This window comes from Malaclemys terrapin, chromosome 1 (genome assembly GCF_027887155.1).
Source record: "Malaclemys terrapin pileata isolate rMalTer1 chromosome 1, rMalTer1.hap1, whole genome shotgun sequence".
Taxonomy (NCBI): domain Eukaryota; kingdom Metazoa; phylum Chordata; order Testudines; family Emydidae; genus Malaclemys; species Malaclemys terrapin.
In genome coordinates this window covers 341,033,064-341,051,312 of record NC_071505.1, presented here as the reverse complement: position 1 = coordinate 341,051,312, position 18,249 = coordinate 341,033,064, and the positions used below count along the sequence as shown (strand labels likewise).

The 18,249-nt window shown below is 56.0% G+C and overlaps 1 protein-coding gene across 1 annotated transcript in view; it reads right to left on the bottom strand.

The window, feature by feature from the left end:
* Nucleotides 1-905: 905 nt before the first annotated feature.
* RELT (RELT TNF receptor) overlaps nt 906-18,249 on the bottom strand; it is a 79,997-nt gene continuing 62,653 nt past the window's right edge. Inside the window, exons 7-11 of the mRNA XM_054015867.1 lie at nt 13,569-13,646; nt 13,055-13,136; nt 11,992-12,255; nt 10,348-10,528; nt 906-3,873 (exon numbers count right to left, since the gene is read on the bottom strand). Of these exons, the coding sequence (XP_053871842.1) occupies nt 3,862-3,873; nt 10,348-10,528; nt 11,992-12,255; nt 13,055-13,136; nt 13,569-13,646 (617 nt within the window). The 3' untranslated portion in view covers nt 906-3,861. The remainder of the gene's footprint in view (nt 3,874-10,347; nt 10,529-11,991; nt 12,256-13,054; nt 13,137-13,568; nt 13,647-18,249) is intronic.

Here is an 18,249-nt window from a genome sequence, read left to right as displayed (position 1 = left end):
TGGTTTGCTCACCCTTCAGCTAAGGTATTTATCTTCCCACCTTCCTGTGAGCAGAGCAATACTATTAGCCCCATTGTACAGCTGAGCAGAGGCTCTGACCCCCAAAGGTACTTAGGGGTCTCTGCTGCACAGTGCAATTCCTAGGCCTGAGCTAGGCCCCCAGGCTCTCTGTACGATGCCTGGGGAGAGTGAGGTGCTGGAGCAGTCTCCGAAGTGAGCAAGGAGCTGTGTACACCCACCAGGCGTGAAATGCCAAGGAAAGAGGTAGGGCTTAGGCCCAGATCTTCAGTTATTTATGGTTCTCGGCTGGGAACCCCTTCTGGGGGAAGGTGCCTAAGCCACGTCCACGTCTTCTCAATCAGGCAGCACAGGGACTGGAGCCCAGACCTCCCACAACTTAGGGGATTGCCCTAATGACCTAGGCGCACATGCACACACCCGGCTCACCTCTAGCTGCCTTTTGTAAGTCTCTCAGCATGCCTGGTGAGACGGGCATGGGCTCATCTCCTGTGGGAATCCTGAGGCTTGAGCGAGGGCTCCACGCAGCTCATTAGCTGGAGGGCAGCGTTAGACCTGGAGGTAGCTTTGTACATACCAACCAATGCAAACTTAGGCATCTCCATGGTTAAGTGGCACCCACCCATTGGACTTAAGCACCTACATCGCTTTCTAAGTGACTTGCCCAAGGCCACAGAGGAAGTTTGTGGCAGAGCAGAGACTTGAACGCAGGCCTCCCAAGTGGTAGGCTGGTGCCCTACCCACAAGCCCATCCTTCCTCTCAACGCAAGTAAGTGGTGCAGTGCAGACCTCTGGTGTGGCAGTGCCTGAGAGATACACCCGCCTCCCCAAACACAGGCTGAGAAGAAAGAGGCTCGACCAACAAACAAATCCCCCAACACCTCACCTTCACTTGACATTGGGTTTATTTAGTTAGTTATCGACTTACACAAATAAACCAGGAGGCTAAAAACAAATGATGGCTTTAAAAACAACATAGTCTTCAATAAATAAAAGGCACGGGCCAAGCCGGGGACGCCGCCAGCTGCAGGGGAGGCCTGTACAAACGTGGTTAAAAAGCAGATCCCCGCACCGCCCTCATAAATAACAGAGCACGTGAGGTACAAAACAGAACAATGGACAACACAACTGAGTGACAGACAATACATAGTAGAATTAACCCTACTGTAAACAATGGGATAACACCCTAGGAGGGCTGGGGTGAGGGATGCCAGCCCAGGAGCCGCATGCTGGGCTTGGACAGAGATGCTGGCCCCAGATCTTGCACCATGTCTAGCACATGACGGTAGCGCTGCAACATGCATACCTAAGCTTCCCCCCACCCGAGAGGAGGCGGCTCATGGGCCTAGGTTACCTGATCTATTATCACTGAAAAGCCAGAGGGGCTCCCCCTGCCTTGTTTCTGAAGGTCTCAGTCCTGGAGTTTCTGACCTACTGAGAATTATGGGGCGGTCTTGTTAATGCAACACTGCAGTATGCTAGAGTGATGGGCCAACGTGCTGCACGCCCGGCCGTGATGCTGCAGTGTTCTCAGGGCCAGGACTGGAAGATGCTGTTGGAGTTTGTGGTCCCAGGGCGGGTTTGCTGGGTAAGCGCCCCCAAGCATTAGTCATTGCTCACAGGATGGGCCCTGCAATAATGCCTGGTCATAGAGGAGAGCTCTGAATGGGATCTAAGTGAGCTGGAGTGAAACGGCAGCTGCCCCCTGGCAGATCCTGCATGATGCCCTCTCCGACCTGGGGAGCCATCGCCATGTGAGAACAGAGCAAGTAGGGTCAGCCCCAGGGTTCTCTGGCCAGGAGGCCCCTTGGGCAGGGAGCCCTGAGGATAGTCAAGAGGCTTCACAGGTGCTAAAGCCGACAGGCTCATTAATCTGACCGCCTGTCGCCCCCAGGCCATCAGAACAAGTGGGTGAAATCCTCATCCAGTGGGAAAGGATGGATGCCACTAAAGGGCTGGCTGAGAAAACTCACCCATCCCTTTTTCTAAAGGGGGTGGTGGATTGCCCTAGGGCGGCGTAGGCAGAATGGCCAGCACTTTCATGGACACCAGGGGGTAGCCCGAAAGCCCCGCTCTCTCTGTTCCCAGATTTTTTTTTTTTTTTAAAAAAAGGTAAGTCGTTCTTAACAGCAACAATTTCCCTTCTTTAGAGGGGTAACTGCCCCCAGTAGAACATTGTCCTCAACTGACGGAGCCGCTGCTCTCCCCTGCCGCGGACAAGGCTCTAAGAAAAATCCTTCACCGAGAAACTGGAAAGTAACCCTGAGCTGAGAGTTTGAAGGGGAGGGGGAGGAATTCCCCACAGCCTCATGTGCAGTGTTAGCATCCAGAGCAGAGACCTGGCTGGGGCCTGAATCAGCTTCCACCACTGCAGCAAACACAAAGTCAGCCACTGACTTGAGTAAACTGGAGCAGCCCCTTAGCGCTGGGCAGCAGGCAGAACCCGGCCCCAGACACGGACCATCCTGTCACAACCAGCCGCAGAGCTCTTCCCGCTAAAGCCAAAGATCCAAAATTAAACACCAAGCAGAGAATCCCTGAGCTTCTGAACCAGTAAATGCAGCTTCCTGCTTGAAAAGCCGACCCTGCCCCCCGCCCACAAACAAAAATAAAGTCGGTCTGTCTGAGGCAGGGTTAGGCACTGCTCAGTTCAATGGAGCATGGTCCCTGCTTCCCTCCCAGGGATTTGATTTGGATTCCTCCCCTGCAACTTTTGTGCGTCTCTTTAAAGCTCCATTAGCTACTACAACTCCACTAGCCCTCTTAGGGGGAGATGGGAGCACCATGGCCAACTACACACATTCAAAAATCACAAGAGGGGTTTAAAAATTATGATGGGTGGGGGAAGCCTAAAATTTGGGTTCATTTTATTTCGTTTCTGGTCTCTGAGCCATTGGGGTCACATGTTCAAGCTTTTCTCCGCAACCATGCGAGCTAGAAATTTGGGGCGTGGCGAGCAAGGGGGATTAATGAAAGCTGAGTGTGTCCTCTAATCACATGGACCCAGGAGCTGGGGCTTTAAGAAAAACACCAGATGTGGCGAGACATGATAAAAATCACGCTGCGAGAGCTGTGCCCTTACTGGGCTAATGCAATCACCATTGGGACGTGAAAGTAGATAGAGCTTTGGTAACATGCGGCTGGGCTGTCTACAGCCAGAGAGTTTCACTGCAAGTCACCCTGGGTTTCTCTTTGTTCATGAAGGGGAAAAGAGAAAGCCAAACTCGCCATCCCTACCACTAGCCGCCAACCCCAGCCTGGTATGTTGCAATGCTACGTTCCCCCTCATCCTGGAGCCCATGGGAGGTAGGAACATGCTCCAGGCCAACAACAGGCTGCCTCTCTCTCTGCCCCAGCCCCTAGTTTAAGAACACTGCCCTCTGCTGGAGCAACAGCCCCCATGATCTAAAGAAGGCAGCATAGTTTTTCCAGTTGGGCAGCAAAGAATCCCCCATCCCTCCCATAGGTCCTGGAACTAGGGGGGCTGCCGCACCTGCTGGCTTCAAGTGGGGTTTACAGTTTGGTTCAGTGGCTCACACCCCCACTATACGAATTGTTCAGCACCCGAGCCCTCTGCGCCCCCTTCCCCTCCCCGCAAGTCCTTCCCTAAAAGAAAAATGCTTTGAGATGCTGGGCGTGTCCTTCGGCTCCTCCTTGCCGGCCCGGGCCCTGGTACCCGGGGCTGCGCCTTGCGATTCTCCAGGGTGGTGGTGCTCTCCCGAAGGGAAAATGAGTGTCACTCTTCGCCTTCAGCATCGCCCAGGGTGTGCGTTTCTTGGGTGGACTGTTCAACCAGAAGCCTCCAAGTGAGCCGCTTCTCAGGTCTCCTGGTGCGCGAGGGAGTCAGATGATCACCTGGAGTGGGAGGCGAGAGAAGAGACGTGTGACCAACACGCAGCCTCTGGGGCGGCAGCCAGCACAGAGGACAAGGGCGAGCTTGGCAAAACTCTGACAGAGCTGGGGCTTGGAGTGAGAGGAACTCCTGGGTCCCATCCCTGGCCCTGCCACTGGCTCACAGTAGGACCTGGATCAAGTCGCTTAGGGCTTGTCTACACAGGGACACCCAGTTGTGTGAATCCAAAAGTAATTTAAAGTGGATTAGTTAAAAAAAAACGCATTCAACTCCCCTCGCTCAGAATTAAAGTAGCATTAATTTGGTTAAACTAAACCAAATTAAAGCCACTTTAATCCATTTTGAACGTTAATTCAGATTAACTGTCCTGTGGCCCCTTGTAGACAAGCCCTCAGTGTGTCCATACCTCAGTTTCCCCATCTGTAAAGTGGGGCTAAGCCTACTTTCCCACCTCACGGAGGTGTTGGGAGATTTAGCAAGAGCTTCGGGGAACCATGCAAGGGAACAGGTGAGTTAAGGATGGTTATAACAGGCTGGTTGTGGAAGCCTTGGTGCTGGGTCTGCTACAACGCCCACCCCCACATCCCTTCAGCCTTGCATCTAATTGGGAGGTGCTTGAAGGGTGAGGGCAGGTTACGGTCTAGAAAGAGACCCCTAGCCATGCTGCCCTGGAAGATAATTACTAGAAGTGTCCAGGGGGTAATACAGCTACATCCCCGTAAACCGCCACACACGTGCCAGTGTGCACAGACAACTTAGTCCATACCCAGCCCCACTTCTAGGGTGAAGAGCCACCGGCAGCTTGACACCCAAGTCTTTCCTCTTCTATGGAAAGAAAAATTTGGCCTCAGGGACCCTCCTCTGCCCCCGCCCCACCAAGAGAGACAAGGAGAACATTAGAGTCTCCATAGTGGGGGACAGGATCTGGGTTTTAAAGATCTCAAGGACCCCTACAGAGCAAACCCAACCATATCACGTTAGCTGCTTCACTAGGGCCTGAGTCACCCGCGCTCTGCTGGGCATTCACGGTTCCAGGGAATGCAGGTGTTTTAAACCGGATGATACTTAGGAGCCAAGCCATCCCCTCCCTGGTCAGTGTGAGCTTTGAGTGTCTGACCGGGGCTGTCCCCATACATCAAGACTCAAGACAATGCGCCAAAACAGGGACTGCAGTAGAACGACCAACAGATGGACAATCTGCACCTGGAGTTACACAATGGCCCCCTGCCTTGGGCAGCCAGCTCCCCGATGGGCACACCTTGCTGGGCAGCTCTGCTTGCCGGATCTGCCACCACTGGAGTTTAGCATGATTAAAAGCTTCACACTTCCTTGGAACCCCCCTCCTCCACCCATGCAATGGGATTATTGACAACACAGCCCCTCTTGGGGGCGCCTGTCGCGACAAGGGACCAGCCCTGGCCTGAAGAGCTTTCAGTCTGAAGACATCAGGGTGAATGGAGGTTCAGGTAATCAAGGGGACATCTGAGACTGACCTGCCCTGCTGTTTTAACAGGTTCAGGTTTTTAGGGAAAATGGCTCAAATGGCCTGGTTTGCCCAAGGGTTTCACTTTGGGTTACGGACCAGGCAGGGCCTTCTTTCCCAACACCTGGTTTTCTGCTGCCATAGTTAGGAAGGGCGATTATTTGTAGTGGGGTGGGCTCTAGGAATCAGAGACCCCCAAGTCTACGTAATGCTGAAGGGTAGAGCTGACCAAGTAGGATTTGAACCTCTGATTTCAGGGTAAGGACCCTCAGCTTTGCCCTCTCGCAGCCTGCTGAGTCAGAGAAGAGCTTCGCTGTTAGAAGGGAGGGCGATGGATGACTTAATTCTCCAAGCCATCCCCACCCCAAAGAGCTACACAAGCCCCACAGCTTTACCCCCCACCCACATGAAGAGAGCCTGGCATTTCAAGTGGAAAGATCATCTAATATCAGGGGCAAGGGATTTTTCCTAGAAGTGGGAGGGCCACTTCCCCCTTCATGGCCCCACCCCCTTCATGGCCAACACCCTGTCCCCCTCTTCCTCACCCCCAGGGGCAGGGCCTCAGGGGAGGAGGAGGGGCAGGGGACCAAGGCCGTGGTAAGAAGTGGACCAGCCAGGCCCATCCACTTTCAAAAAGTGGGAGGGCCATGGCCCCTTGGCCCCACTGTTCTGGTGCCCCTGCTGAGAGCCCAGGTTCATGGAGGCCAGTGGGGTTAGACCCAGAACAGCAACTGAGGGCCAAGTCAGCAGATGCCATCCCTGCGAGAGCACAGACCCTACACACTCTTCAGCTGAGCTGTGGTGCTAGGAGGGGTTGTCTGCACTGTGCTGCTTGTTGTGCCGGGCACCACACTCTAGCGTGGATTGGTCTGGTCTGATGTAGATAAAAGACACTAGAAATCCCTCTCCAGCCTCTCTGCATCACAGAGCAGCCAAACAGGCACAAAGTCCCTTACCTCGCCGGGGCTGTGCTGGACAAGGGTCACAGGCCCAGTACACCTGCCTCTGCATGCCTGGCCATACATGACTCCACAGCCCCACGAGGAGGGCCGCTGTGGTCCGAGGGAGGAGATGCATCGCTCCTGTTTACCCCTCCCGGCCGACCGGGCCAAGCCAATTCCCCTCTGCTGGGAGGGGGGGATCCTTAATTGCAGCACATGGAAGTGGGGCGGGGGCAGGGTATTCTGCAAAAGCCCCTAAGTCACTTGGGCCACAGTCCCATTGGAAGCCAAGGGCGCCTGTGCTCCTTAATCACTTGGACTCACCAGAAAATCCCACCCTCTATTTCAGAGCACTTCCATCGACTTATTCCAGCAAAGCACAGCCTAAGTGGGTCTGTGGCAGAGCCAGGCACCGAACCCAGGAGTCCTGCTTCCCTTCCCTCTGCTCTAACCACTAGAGGGCACTCCGCTAGTCAACCCACAAAAGCAGTGACGTATTACTCTGGGCCTGGGGTTATTGCTGCCTCTCACTCATCAGGCAACAGAAAGTCAAAACAAGGAGGTGGAGGCTCACGAATGCATGTAGGTGTTGATGGCAGCATCGTCTCCCAGTCACAGAACTGCCACCCTTTCGGAGATGTGCTGCCAGGGCCCCACCCTGTCCAACATCAAGGCTCAGGGTTTAAAGAGTCCAGCTGGACCCTTCTAGCGATCAGGGTTGAAGGTGACCCGAAATGCAAGTTGGGCAGCAGTTTGCTGCCCTGGGAAATCACAGGCTGGAGCCAACAGGCCACAGGCCAGGTGCGTAGAAGGGCTCAGTTGGTCCTGCAGGATTCCAGGGCAAGCGACCGTTGTGGCGGTGCCTTGTGGGGTCAGGAAGGACTAATGAGCCCGCAGGAACCAGAGAAGCCCACGACATGATGCAGACAAACCCTGTCCTAGCCTCTGTAGAGCTGTTCCCTCTTTGAAACCTGCTGCCGCCTACCTTCACCTTGACACCGCTGCAGCCTGTGGGGCACCCGGCAAAACAGAGAGCCCAGCCTGCTCCCAAGAGCCCAGCTGAGCTGAGCTCTCCTGGACCAGCTAGCCCAGAGCTGAACGTGAACAGTCCCTCGAGTGTCCCTAACCCTCAGCACCACGGGGCAGCAAATCCAAAGGGCTGGCCTGAAACAGATGTACCAGGTGTTCACACCTGTGTAGCTTCCCTTTCAGCACTGCCTAGTGCTTTGGCAGGTCCTTTGCTTGTGCAGTTATGTGTAATTCAGCAACTGGCCAGCAGGGGGAACCGGAGGCCAAGGCACCTATGCCACACAAGCCATAGAATGTCAGGGTTGGAAGGGATCTCAGGAGGTCATCTAGTCCAACCCCTGCTCAAAGGGGGCCTAATCCCCAGACAGATTTTTGCCTCAGATCCCTAAATGGCCCCCTCAAGGATTGAACTCACAACCCTGGGTTTAGCTGGCCAATGCTCAAACCACTGAGCTATTCCTCCCCCCCCGTGCCCGTTCCAACTCGCTCGGTCTCCGTTAAGGGACAAGTGCCAGCAAATGCCCCTGACGTGGCAGCCCGTCATGTGCCAGTGGCAGCCCGTCTGCTCCCCAGGAGGCTGTTCTGCATGTTCAAGCTCTCGAGTTCCTGGGCCATCTCAAGGCAGGCTCCAGGCAGGCGGACTCGGCGGCACGTGGCTGCGAGAATGCCGGCAGCACGCCTCCCCCAGAGCAGTAGGGTCATGGGTAATGGGGGTGGTTTCTCTGGGAGCAGCTGCAGAGGAGTTTACCCGCCCAGCTCTGAAGCGTCACCCCGCACTCCACAGCCCCGTATTACTTTACATCTCCTGACCCGCCTGCACTGACCTCGCCAGCCGCCCAGCCCCATTCCGCAGAGCCCGGAGGAGCTGAGGGCACTTGCTGAACTCCGAATACTTCAGGCTTGCCTCTGGCTAGCCCTATGGGCTCCCAGCCCTCCCTGGGACACAGCCCTGCTCTGTTGCTCACCTGGACTGATGACTGAGCCCAGTCACAAATTCCCTAACGCTGTAGAGCTGGGGATTGCGTCTGTGCACATACGCAGTCGCCCAGCCCCGCCTCCCCCAAGCTGCTGCCCACCAGCTCGGGAGAAAGATGTGCAACGAGAGCTTCCATGAGACCACAGCCCCACTTTCAATGGCGCAGCCACTACGAAGGGCAGGAAACAACGTCCGGCAAACAAACCCAGTCACCCAGCCGCAGGCACGAGAGACTCCCAGGTATCAGCCCTGTGTGGCTCGGGCGTCAGAGCCGGAGCTGATCCCAGCTATGCACTGCCATAACACCACAGATCACATCGCTGTGCGCCAGGGCACCCCCCTGCCTTAGCCAGCAGCTACATTTTGATAATGTAGGAAGCATCACAATAAAAATGTTCCATGAGGCTCCCATAAAGATTGAGTGTGATACGCTGTGGCTGCAGATGGTCTATGCTGCAGAACAGCCTATTTGCCAGCACTCCCTGCTGGGTCTGTCTGAACAGCCAAAAGCCCAGAAATCGGGGATAAAGTCTTAATAGGACTAAACTACATGCGGGGGGGGGGGGGGGGGGCAGCAAGAAGGGTCTGTTGCTTTTCAGATCCTGAATTCAGTGTTCTCAAAATATTCCAACATGAGAGGCCAGAGGACCTGCTGCAGGCTAGGAAAAGGGAAGGTCATTGATTTGAGATTCTGAGTGTATCTACCCACAGTCGCTGGATGTTTCTAAGAGGATGATGCAGCAGTGGGATAGTTAGGGGTCAGCATCACAGGCGCTGACTTTCTTCTGACCAGGTGGATGCTCTGCCCCAAGGCCCTGCCCCCACTCAGCTCCTTCCCCCAAGGTCCAACCCTCACCCTGCCCCTCTCTGTCCCTCCCCCCACCTCTTGCTGCCCCTGCTCTGCCCCCTCCTCCCAGGACCTCCCCCCAGCTGATGAACAGCTGATCAGCACCTGCTAGTTTTTTGCCATGGAGCACCCACTGTGTTGGCCCCTATGGTGGACATTAGGCCCCAGGGTTAGCACCCCATTAAGGAGGCTGCAGGTAGTTCCTGGTGCGGGGGTTTCGGACACTGCAGGCTCACTAAAACCGCGCTGCCATGCTTCATGTTGGGCACGACCCCTTTGCCGTCACAGCTAGAAGCTTGTGGCCTGGTGCTCAGAGGTGTCAAGCACCCACAGCTCCTATTGACTTGGGTAGGAGCCAGGGGGCCCAGCACCGTCCAGAGGAGCGGTTGTGGGGATGTAAAATGTAGGCGTGAAGTCTGCAGAAAGCGGTGGCTCTCCTAGAGAAGGGGCAGCATATGGCAGCCCCATCCAAACCCTCGCTGGCTGGCTCGGAGGGCACGCTGCTGCCTGACAGCTGCTTTACGTGCAGTGAGTCTGGGGACTCATTCCAGGGCCTCGAGGACACGTGTCCACAGCCCCAAAACACTCTCCTCCACCTGGCGCCGTCAGCAGACAGGCCACAGGCTGAGCAGGCCAGAGAGGCAGAAGAGCCGTCTCGCTCCTCCTGACTCAGCTGCATTCTGACCGGGAGAGGGAGGTTTGGGTCCTCTGGCGCCTGCCCAGCCGGCTTATGCTGGGGATTTCAACAGGACAGTGCAGCGTGTGCGTATAATCCCAGGAGAAGCCCATATATGCACAGCTCTGTAATGCATCCGCTTGTCCAGGCCATGCTGGGAGGCAGATTTCCTTAAGTCCGATCCCCAGCCAGCTGGCTGACATGCAGAGCTCCCTGAGACGGGGAAGGGAGGCGAGCGGTGCCTCAGAGCCACCCAGGTGATCACAGAGAGCCCGGCTCGATCCCCTCTGGACAGGGGCAGAGTTCATATGCACTGGAGAACAGTTCCCCCCCTGCCACCGAAATCCAGGTCCAGGTTTTAGCTCCTCTCCAGCCTTGCTTTCCAAATCAAAGCTTTAGGGAGCCAGCTGATTCTAGCGGGAAGTGGAGAGGGGAGTAAAACCTGGACCGGATCCCTCAGCCTGCGGGAGCTGAAACCCCTATTTTTCAGGATCGCCTCTCCAGCCCACCCCAGGCATGCTCACCTCTTGTTGGCTGTCGGCCGTTTTCAGCCATTTCGACCTGGCTCCGTTGCCCACCAGCGATTTCTGCTCTGCAGGGAGGCCGCTGCGGGGGGAGTCGGCCGGCTCAGCCCCACTGCACTCCAAGATGGTTTTCACTTCTGGAGGGCTGGGCTTCTGCTCGGGGATGCGAGCCACTCGGAACCTGCAGACACAGCAGAGCATGGCTCAGAGACACTATGGCGGGGCATGGGGACGACCAGCCACCCTGGGGGCATGAGCAGCCCAGCCAGCGTTACCCCCATATGTGGAACAGGGGGCAGGGCCTGACTTAACACTCAAGACAGATACACTGCACAGAGACAGCAGCATCTCCCTGCCTGGCCTTACAAAGGCCGGTATATGCCTCATTACACAGAGGGGGAAACTGAGGCACACAGCGGCTAAGCAGCCTGCCCAAAGTCACACAGCGATGGGTAAGGCTAAGATTTTGTTGTGGATATTTTTAGTAAGTCAGGGACAGGTCGCAGGCAAAGAAAAATTCACAGAAGCCATGACCTGTCCCTGACTTACTAAAAATATCCACAACAAAATGGGGAACCTAGGCAGCTGCCTGGGTCCCTCTCCACTGGCAGCTCTGAGCTGCGGGGGTCCCCACCCCGCCACCCAGAGCCCCCGCCTTCTGGGGCGGCAGGGGTACGCCACAGCTTCCTGCCTCCACAGGCAGCAGGAGACCCTGCAGCTCCCAGCCGGCGCTGGCTGAAGTCATGGAGGTCTTTGGAAGTCACCAATTCTGTGATCTCTGAGTAAATCGCAGCCTTAGCGATGAGTGGCAGAGCAGGAGGCCTGGCTCCTAGTCCCCGTCTCTAGTCGGATGATCACACTGCATCGTCTGGGTTTAAGACGAAGTGTTTGTGCATCTTGGCTAGCCCTCCATATCCAGCCCACGTTAAACCCCGGCCGTGGTACATCCCGGAGATGGCTGAACAAGTGACCCCACCTTGGCACCCTGCTGCATAGGATATTCTCCCTGTGCACCAAGAGGGGGCAGGGTGCCATGCCCGGCCTATGCCTCTGCTTGGGGAGGCCTGGTCTGTATGTAACACCGGGCCTCTGGATGGCTTGTTGGCAGCGGGGACTGAACCCAGGATTTAAAGCCATGAGCCTCCACTCCCTGGGCTAGAGACCCAGTTCCTAGCAGGCTCAAACTCTGAGGCAGTCCAGCCACTAGAGGGGGACGGAGAGCCCCACCAGGCAAGCCCCTGTTCAGCCGTACATGAGACCCAGCAATGGGAGAAGCCCTTTCCTCCTCGCCATCGGAGCAGAGCCATTCCGGGCCTGGTAGCATCGAGGACTTGGGCAGGGGCCGCTGGCTCTGGGACTGGCTCTCTGCAGCAGGCTGGAGATCATTAGGGGAAGGCTCCATTTAACGGGGCCTGCCAGACAGCGGGGTTGAGATGCACAATGGGCTGCAGCAAGTGACCCATCCTTTGCAGGGTCCCCCTGCGCACTCCTAGAGGTGGGCCCGAGCCGTGATGTGGGGCTGCAGGCCCAGGCCCAGGCCTCGGGGCAGGCTCAGCTCCACTCCCGACAGCTCTGCGTATGACAGGGACCTACCCCCACCCTCCAGGATCTGCTCCCTTCAGGGCAGGGTCCGGTCCCGCTCACCTGCCCACGGAGAGGATGGTGATCTCTCCCGGCCGGCTGGCTTTGCCGCCTGGCTTTGCCGGCTTGGGGGCGACGCTGGCGGGAGCGGGGATGGTGGTGGCCGCGGCAGTGGCGGCGGCTTCCGGAGAGAGCAGCACCTCCGGCCACTTCTTCTGGCAGCAGCGGGTGCAGCTGGGGCCCGAGCGAGTGGCCAGGCCCTGCACCGTGTGCAGGTGGTGTTGGTGCCGGCAGATGTGGGGGATGTGCGGTAGGAAGTGCAGCCTGCTGGGGAGAGACACAGTCAGGAGGGAAGGGGCGGGGGGGGGTGAGTGACGCCCTAGTTAAAGTCTCCCTGCGAGGGGGGCAGGCCATTGCCTGTCACAGGGGAAGATACAGGTCATGCACATCACAGCACTCATCAGCTAGCACCCCACCGGCATCCCCACCACCAGAGCTGCCTGGGACACTGACTAGTCTGTATCCCGACTCCCTGCTGCTGAGCACCAACACCCAGCCGCTCACCGGCACGTCGCCCTGGGGCTGTAGGGTTTAACCTGAGCACAGCTAAGCTGGGTCGGTGGGTGAAGTGACCGGCCTGTATCCTTCCTCCGGCAGCCAGCTCCTGGATGTTTTCTAGAGCTGCCCACCCTGTGCAGCAACCAATGGGTCAGCCCGGCTCACTCCCCCACGCAGCCAGTGCAGTGCCTCCTTTGGGTCACACGGTGGCAGTGCTGGTTTCCCATGGGGTTACGGCACGTTTGCATCTTGCGGCACCGATGGAATCAAGCCCCGCTACAGCCCCGCTGAGTCCTACAGGGGTTTGTCTTGAGACCAGGGCTCAGAGAGTTGGGTTTGGTTTAGGCTACAAGACTGAGCCACATAGGGGCGTGTATGTTTCCTTGTTGTCCTGGGGGCTTCCTACAGGGAGACCCTTTGGGAAAAGGAGCTGTGCCTGGCCTGCCCCCTGTTGCCAGTAGCAGCCCTGAATAGACTCCCAGCCTTCCCCTGCTCAGGCAGGCCCGTCTCCCCCCGGCTGCAAACGAAGCCAGTATCAACACACGGGCTGCAGGTCCAAGGCCCTTACCTGGCTGCAGGCTTGTGGCTGGTCTGCACCACCTGTTTGCTGTGGTACTCCTTCAGCAGCTCCTCCAGGGCTGCAGCGTTCTCTGTGGGCAGCAAATCAACAAAAGGGAATTTGATCATAAAGACAGATGCAAAGGGAGACACAAGACCAACTGTTCAGCCATGGGTCAGCTCGGGGCCAGAGTTAGACCGTCACAGGCCTGGCCCTACTTTTCAAAGGCTGGGCTAGGCAGGTTCACAGCTGTGGCCTAGTTAGGGTCCACGGGCTGAAAGACCTGCAACCTTTGGCGTGCTGGCTAAGAAAAGGGGACAACTCTCAGACGCTGGAGTTGTACAGAGGAGCCTCTCTGGAAATCAAAGTCACTGGCCCGGCCAGCAGCAATACAGTGCTACCAATGAAGGAAACATGTTCCATCTCTCCCCTGAATGTAACATGAAGCCACAGCTCCCCAGCTTTCAGTCCAGGGGCAACCACATGGGTCAGAGATCCCCATCTCCCTTGGTACTGTACTGACCTTTCTTCTCCGTGATCAGCTGCACAAGGACCCCGATAGTATCTTGGTTGGCATCTTCTATTCTGTAGGCTGAATTACCTGGAGAGGGACACTTGGGTATTAAAACCTGCTGCCATTCCCCAGGCACAGCAACACAGCAACTCAGCACCTCACCCACGTCAGCTGATTAAGCCTCATGGTGATACACAAACAGGCAAGTGGTGCACCCATTTTACAGATAGGGAAATGGAAACGAAAGGACTCTCTCAAACTCAGTCAGTGGCCTGGCCAGACAGAACCCAGGCATGCTGGCTCTCAGTCCAATACCCTAAGCACTCTCTCCCTGCAGAGCTGTGAAAAAATGTTACATTTTCCCTGATGAGCCCTTCCCCCCAAGTCAGAGGGTATTGGGGATTGGTCCTGCTTTGAGCAGGGGGTTGGACTAGAGGACCTCCTGAGGTCCCTTCAACCCTGATATTCTAGGATTCTTCTCTACCACACAAGTCAGCTGGTGTCCAGGATCAGCTGGGAGTCTTCTAGTCCTTTTCTTACATAGTAGTTCTAGCACAATATGGTCTAGATAGTACACAGCCCTGCCATGAGTGCAGGGGACTGTACTAGGTGACCTCTCAAGGTCCCTAGAGCCAGCTCTGTTACACTAGGTGTTGTACATACATTCACAGCCAGCAGCCCGAAGAGATCGCAGTCTAAGCGGACAAGACAAAGGGGGCGTTGTGGCTGTTTTACAGATGGGAAAACTGAGGCACAGAGGAAATAAGGGACTTGCCCAAGATCAAGCAGACAAAGCTGGGAATTGAACTCAGATAGTCTACATCCCAGAGCCTTAGCCACGAGCGCAGCCTCCCTCTAGCCCAGGACAGCCAGCCAAGCTGTTCCATGCATTGTTCTCCAGCTTGTGCTGCCTTAGAGCAGATGGCCTTTTCGGGACCTTTAACAGGTCATTGGGGCAGATGACCTGACCCAAAATCCCAGATCCTGGCATGATTCTGAGCCCCAACCTGGCGGCATGAGCTTGGCTCGGATCCTTAGGGCCATACGTTCTGCCTGCTTCGTCCCACTCCTGAGGTGGGCAAGGCACTGCCAGCACTGTCAAGCGCTTCGCTTGCAGGCCCTGTGTACCCTAGAGAGAGACATTCCTCTGGGCACCCCACCCTTTCCCCACTGCTCATTCTGGCCTTGGAGCATGACCCTCAGATATTTTGAATACCAACACCACTACACCCACTGGCCAGGAGATGGCACTGCTGTCCCAGCCCAGCCCATGCATTCTGGGTCTCGCGGAGACGACAGCGCCCTCATTCCCCCTTAGCACAGGGAGCTGAGGTTACAGACCGTTGCTGGCTAACGCAGCTGCAGCCCAGCTTGCAAGGAGAGCTGCAGCCACAGCTCACAAAGCATCGCCTTGGGCCAGCGTCTGATCTCACACCAGAGAGGTGGCAACTGACAGCAAAATCCCAGCGAGACTTCCCAAAGCCAGTGGCGAGGTCTTAGGGAGGGGATGCCCTGAGCTGGCGCAGTACGTCCTTGTATGGGGCAAAGCAAATAGCGCTGTCTGTCCAATACCCTGGATTGGTGACTGCTGGCTCCATAGATTCAAGGACTAGAAGGGACCTCGAGAGGTCATTGAGTCCAGTCCCCTGCCCACATGGCAGGACCAAATACTGTCTAGACCATCCCTGATAGACATTTATCTAACCTACTCTTAAATATCTCCAGAGATGGAGATTCCACAACCTCCCTAGGCAATTTATTCCAGTGTTTAGCCACCCTGACAGTTAGGAACTTTTTCCTAATGTCCAACCTAAACCTCCCTTGCTGCAGTTTAAGCCCATTGCTTCTTGTTCTATCCTTAGAGGTTAAGATGAACAAGTTTTCTCCCTCCTCCTTATGACACTCTTTTAGATACCTGAAAACTGCTATCATGTCCCCTCTCAGTCTTCTCTTTTCCAAACTAAACAAACTCAATTCTTTCAGCCTTCCTTCATAGGTATGTTCTCAAGACCTTTAATCATTCTTGTTGCTCTTCTCTGGACCCTTTCCAGTTTCTCCACATTCTCCAGCAACAACCAACCTGTGGTTAGTTACCAGGCTTGCCGCAGGCATCTCTGGGAGCAATTCTCTGGCCTGTGCTTTGCCAGAGGACATCACAATGGTCCCCTCTGGCCATAGAGTCTAGGACTCTTGCAGAACTCCATGTTAACAAGTCCCCATCTATCCTCTACCACAGACTGGTGGTTCCCAGCCTTTTCCAGGCTACCACCACCCAGCTCTTGTAGACATCACAGCACTTTACAGAGGGCAGATGGAGAAACACACAGAGAGAGATGAAATGACTGAATCCCAGTCAGTGCACCAGACCACACCGCCTCCCCCAGGGCATGCCCGGGAGCCAGCCGGCTCCCGCTCCCATTCAGCAATATGGGAAGGGCAGGATGGTCACAACCCTCCAGGTGACCCCAGGTTGGGAACCCCCTGCCAGGAACCATTTCAGACAGATCCTTCCATGACCCGCTTCCCCGGGCACATCAGAGGTAATGTTAGGACATCAGAGACGAGATGGGGACGGGTACTCAGTTCCGCCTCCATCAGGTACCTGTGCCAGCTGCAATCTCAATCATCATGAGCCCAGCAGCCCTGCTGCTCCCCTCTAACCAAATCTCGTGGCAGTGCCCATCCTGAGGGGCTCAACAAGTCTGACACCAGAGAAATGCCCGGCCAAGCCCCATGCAAAGCAGGTGGGCAGAGTCTGGCTGGCAGTGCGGCCTGGTGAACGGGATGCTGGACAGGCGGCAGGCCACTGATGCGCTGAGTGTCCTTAGCCGCAGGTGCCTCAGTTTCCCTAGCTGCAACATGAGGTATAATAGCACGTGAGATGACAAGCGTGTTGCACGCCCTGTATTATAATTAAGGATAAGTTTGGGTCACGGATATTTTTTTTAGTAAAAAAAAAAAGTCATGGACGGGTCACGAGCAATAAACAAAAATTCACAGAAGCCCGTGACCTGTCCCTGACTGTCACTAAAAATATCTATGATAAGAAGGCTAGATGGGTTCAGAATCCACTGCTGCTGCGGCTCCCGGGTCCCCCACCGCTGCAGTGTGGGCAGGGCCGCCCAGAGGATTCAGGGGATCTGGGGTCTTCGGTGGCGGGGGTCCTTCCGCTGCGGCTCTTCGGGGCACTTCGGGGGCAGGTCCCGGAGCAAGTGAAGGACTCGCCGCTGGAGACCCGGAGCGGAAGGAGCCCTCGCTGCCGCCAAAAGACCTGGAGTGGAAGAAGCTCCGGGTCTTCAGCAGCAGGTCGTTCACTCTCTCCGGGCGTGTTCGGCGGCACTGAAGGACCTGCCGCCGAAGATCCACCAAAAAAAACTCTTGGGGGGGCCCCTGAGGGGCCTGGGGCAAATTGCCCCCCCACCCCCGGGCGGCCCTGGATGTGGGGGAGCTCGGGGTCCCCCGGCCTGTATGGCTGGGCTGCTGAGGGGTCCTCCCACCAGGGCAAGGGCTGGGAGTTCCAGCCTTGGGGCAGAAAACGTCACAATGGAAGTCATGGATTCCGTGACCTCATCGTAGCCTTAGTTATAACAATTCTTTAGTTAAAAAGCAACTGGACAATCCAGAGAAGGCCCAGCCTGGGCTTTGACCCAGAGGCCTCTGATGTGCTGTTTGAGGGACACTTCTCTCAAATACTCCCTGGTAACTTGGCTACAGTTAACTCTGATCCAGAAACTAGGTCAGCCTCAGTCCCCTTGTCGTGCCTGGCTTTTCTGCACGGCAACCACTGGCGCTGCAGACATCAGGGACTGCGAGCCCCCGTAGTCATGGCGACGGTAGCTGGGGCTGGGTGTTTCAGGGTTATTTACCTTTCATTCGGCTCAGAAAACAGGGGAGGCGCGCTGCAGGGCAATCACCAAGACCCGCGGCGGGCAAGCCAACAGCATGCCAGGCTGCCCTGCAGGGCTCACGCTCGGAGACAGCAGGCGGAGCAAGCGGGCACGCTAGGCAGGTGTTAGTTGTTGCGGTGGTTCTAGAGGGGTTTTGTGTTGCCTGGGAGTTTGAGTGAGGAATCAGGTTTAGAGATAGTCTATTTCTGAGGGATCTGGAGAGGGTGGAAGCCCAGGTCGGGCGGGGGGGGGGGGGGGGGGAAGGTGTGGGGAAAAAAAAAACAAAAAAACACACAGCTGAAGGCACAGAGACGAATAGGAGAAGGCAAGTGAAGAGGGTGCTTGGTCTTCCTGTCTGTCAGTGTGTGTTGTGTAGGGGGGCGGGGAAGATGGATGCTGTTGTGCGGTTACTTTGTTCATAGCCTAAGGGAGATGTAGCAGCTGTCTAGAAATCACTTGCCATGCCAACTCTCGCCATTTTAAGCACAAGTCTCACAATATTTGCTGTTTTCTTCTTAAAGCTCCAACCCCCGGAGTCATGTGATTACAACTGAATCTCAATTTTCGCGTAGAGTCCATAGGCCTCACTGCTGCAGAACACGTGACCCCCGTAAAGATTCAAAACCCAGAAACCCAAACAGGCCCCCAGGTATGTTTAAGTCTCGTGATAATTTAGCCATTTTCCTGGTTTTTAGGAGCTGGACTCAGGAATTGTGAATGCACGGGAGAAGCAGGCTCCGTTTTAATCAACCCCAAGCTTCCCTCGCTCCGGTTAAAAGCCCCACACATCTGCATCAGGCAGT